General features: G+C 48.3%; 1 protein-coding gene across 1 annotated transcript; it reads right to left on the reverse strand.

Annotated features, from left to right (window-relative positions):
• Nucleotides 1-31: 31 nt before the first annotated feature.
• Nucleotides 32-1,372, reverse strand: LOC108354072 (lysosomal alpha-mannosidase-like; the record flags this gene model as incomplete). The annotated part of the gene is made up of 3 exons (XM_017605266.1): nucleotides 1,148-1,372; nucleotides 548-1,091; nucleotides 32-489 (listed from the first exon to the last, which is right to left on the reverse strand). Coding segments are annotated over exons 1-3 (1,227 nt in total), but the record flags the coding sequence as incomplete, so codon positions are not given.
• Between the last annotated feature and the right edge of the window lie 2,421 nt (nucleotides 1,373-3,793).

Raw genomic sequence — 3,793 nt, forward strand, 5'->3', positions numbered from 1 at the left:
ACTCAAAGGCGCCTTCGTGAGCCGCCAGAACATCGAGTTGTTTACACGCTTGATGCCAGTTGTTGCCCACACGCACGAATCGCTTCAACGTAGGTCGACTGGTGAAGTATCCAGTCCAGAAGGCGTTCGGATCGCTGGAGTAGGGAAAGAAGTCGTCCTCCTTTGTGGTGAAGACGTGTCCAGTGTCGTGCAGTGCCTTCAGGTAGCAGGAAGGCGTCGAGTAGAAGACACGCACTTGATTTTGTCGCTGATTGACGTGCTTGATCAGTTTATCCAGGTTTTTATACCAAATTCCAGCTGACTGGTAGTTGAAGTCTTCACCCATTGGAAAGAGAATGTGATTGGTGGCGTAGATTAGACTGTACCGTTTGGAAACAGTGACAAACTTCTCCACAATGGCATCGACATTGTACTCCTCCGACTGGATGTTGTCAATCACTGGTTCGTCTTCGCCGCCAATCAGGTCCCAGTTGAAGCCTTCAGGTGGGCCTTAAATGCAACAAAAAAGTTACAAAAGTTTGCCTGCAAAGTAGTTGCTGTGTTTTACCATAGCCGTTGTTGATGACACTGGTAAATAGATCAGAGCCAGCGCCCAGATCGTCACTGCCATGCCAGACGTGCTCCATTGTCTTCTCCGTTCGTCGGAAGGTGTGATCCTCAAAATCGATGCGAGCAAAAAAGAGACCATCAAAGTTCATTTGCGCAAAAAGGTTTGCCTGCTCGCGTGAATGCCCAAAAGGATCAATTTGCCAGGCTACCCTTGGCGTGGCGCAGTGGCCGAACGTCTCATTTAGCCATTGATGGCCAAGTGTCATCTGGTCAATGATGGAGCTGTAATGTGTCGTGGCTTCGCAGTTCATAGTCCACCCACCGCCGATGAACTCCAGCTGACCGGTGTTGACTAGCTCTTTGACGACGGCCTTTGTCTGCTCGTCCTGTTCCTGCCACCACTTTGCAAAGAAAACCGTCTCCACAAAGATGAACCGACGGTCCTTGTTACGGACCAGTGCCTGCACTACTGAATCCAAAATGTACTGTACGCCGGCCTTCTGAATATCCGACCGGGATCCATAGTAGTACTGGTCTACGGTCTAAAGAAATAGGTCAGTTTTAGGCTTCTTTGGTGGAATCTCGATTCGGGCGGTACCTTCAGCCAGCCGACGTCTGCATGTGTATGCGGAACCAGATGAACATTGAGCTGGCGGTCACTCACTGCTGCGCACTTGGAAAAGTCACATCGTTCAGGCAGATTTTCCACCTCAATTCTAACCGATTCAGTGCGGTCAATGAGTGGAAGGAGGAGTAGGGAAAGGCAGAAAATCAATTTCAAAGAGGGAAACATCGCCGGCAGGTAATTGGCGAGTTTCTTCATGTTTTCTACTTATTATGGTGATTGGACTGACAACTGCGCAAAAAACTGACGCAGTCAGTCAGGCTGAAGTCGACTGAATCGAATCACTATGTTTGTCTTCCACTCTGCCCTAACCCTACATCACTGCTATCTGCAGTTCATATCTATCTACGATATCACTGATAAGCAGAGCTGAAGGCCCTTATCAGACTGTCCGATAAGACAGGGCAAACGATAGACAAGCAGCACACAATTGGCTGTTTGCGTGAGTGTGCTTTTTTCTTCGCTGTCCGCCACCACAGTGTGTTTGTTAATTTAGAGAAAAAACAGCAACCAAAAAAAGTTTGGTGTACTGCCAATTGGAGAATAACAAATTGTTTTTGCTTTATTTAGGACGACAGCTTATTGCTATTCACTTGGAACAGCACATAGTTAAAACAACAGTGCAGTGTGTGAAGTGTGAATGAGTGAGTGAGTGAGTGAGTGCTGCAACAAGGTCATCAGCGTGCACTGCTCTACTTGGGTCGAACACGCTGCTCCGGGACCGGGAACTGCTGTAATTCACAGCGGGGGTAATTTCCAATGTATTTGTGCCTCAGCTAATGTAGAAAGTGTTGCCAAATGAGCAATTCATTTGGGTGAGCTCATTAACCGCACCGACACGCCGATTTGTGCTGACGTCATGAGGGTGGTCACAGGCGACAGCCGCAGCAGCAGCAGCGGCGATCACACTTTAGCTACCTGGTGCAACTTCTGCCACATGGCTCCGGGTAATAGGATCATCATCAGCAGTAATGACAGTGGTTTCCAGTGGTCATGCGAACCTAATTCTGGCGAGGGAGTGAGAAGGCTGCAACCGAGCTGCAGCAGCAGAGCAGCAACCTGCGACAACGTTCAGTGATTACAGTGCTGGTTAAAGTTTGCAGCCTTGGTTGATCAAGAGTGACTGAAACACACGCTGACTGACGGCACTGAAGTGAACTGTACTGAACTTCGGAGCACAGACAAAGGCACACAGACACAGGCTTCAAATTGCATATATGCAGCAGTTTACTTATTAGTTGCAGTGTTGCCTACAACACGGCAGAGACAGCAGAGCAAACAACAAGGCGACCATCTAATGATAATTAGGCCGATTAAGTGTAGCTAACTTTTCCGATCAGTCTCGTTGTTCTTTCACTTTGACTGCCTGACTTTGTTGGCGAGCCGCCAATGTATAAGCAAATGAAAGCGTAGAAAACTTTACATTTCAATTGACAAAACAGCAGTCTCTCTGGCTCACCTTTCCCTCACCTCCGTCTTCTTGGCTGCCTTTTCCGGTGGTGGTGAGTGGTGTCGGCCAGAAGAGCTTATGGCCAGCTGGACACCATAGGACACTACACCTTCGTCTTGCACCACTTGTCACGATGCACACAGACCAGCAGGCCAGGCCAGCCATTCCCAGGCAACACTGCAGTGGCCAGTGTACGGCGCTCACCGATGCGACAAGGCGTTTCGTCGGGTGTCGTTGTTGCCGCTGCTGCAGCTGGGCTGATTACGCAACACTCAATTGGCCACGATCAAGCGGATTGACGCGCTGAGAAGTAACGAATGGATGCATTGTGTCCCTCTGATTGTCTTCTTCGTCTTCTCTCTCCGTCACTCACTGGGTGTCATTTGAATTGACTGGAAAAAAGAGTTGTCCGTCTTCTATCGACAATGAGTTGTAGTGCTTGAGCTGGAGGTGCTCCTCTGCAGTTGTCGCTGCACTCTACAGTCAAGTGAAGAGAAAGTTGCGCCGTTGCGTGCAAATGACAAAAAGTACATACACCTAGCGACAATGCCGCTTAATTGGTCACCTAATTAATAATCAACTTGACAGTTGCCACTGCTGTTCGTTTCACTACTCATGTACTAAGCACATGTAGCGAGGACAACCACGTGAGTGGCGGCGCACTTCTACGGAAAAGTATGCAAAAAAGCTGACCAAGNATGCCGCTTAATTGGTCACCTAATTAATAATCCACTTGACAGTTGCCACTGCTGTGACACTGCTGTGCTCTTCGTTTCGCTACTCATGTACTAAGCACATGTAGCGAGGACAACCACGTGAGTGGCGGCGCACTTCTACGGAAAAGTATGCAAAAAAGCTGACCAAGTGGAGAAAGTGGATAAGCAATCATCGGCGAAACAAACAACAACTACAGCTATTCAAGCAGATCATTCAGAAAGTAGCATTCTCCACACAATGCAAGTGAAAAGACGCAGGAAAAGATAAAGGAGGAGAGAGTGAGACTGATCGATAAATGTCAATGGTGATATTGTTGTTCTGCTCAGGCACTGGCTAATGGATACCATTGTAGGACTTTAGTGGTGCAGTGTAACTCCCAATCGTAAATCGTAGGTCGATTGTCACTGCCACTGAAGTCGAACGATAATGGCGACATTGGCAGTAACAGTGCA

The sequence above is a fragment of the Rhagoletis zephyria genome, unplaced genomic scaffold, assembly GCF_001687245.7.
Source record: "Rhagoletis zephyria isolate East Lansing unplaced genomic scaffold, Rhagoletis_zephyria_1.1 Rzeph_scaffold_33177, whole genome shotgun sequence".
NCBI classification, from domain to species: Eukaryota; Metazoa; Arthropoda; class Insecta; order Diptera; family Tephritidae; genus Rhagoletis; species Rhagoletis zephyria.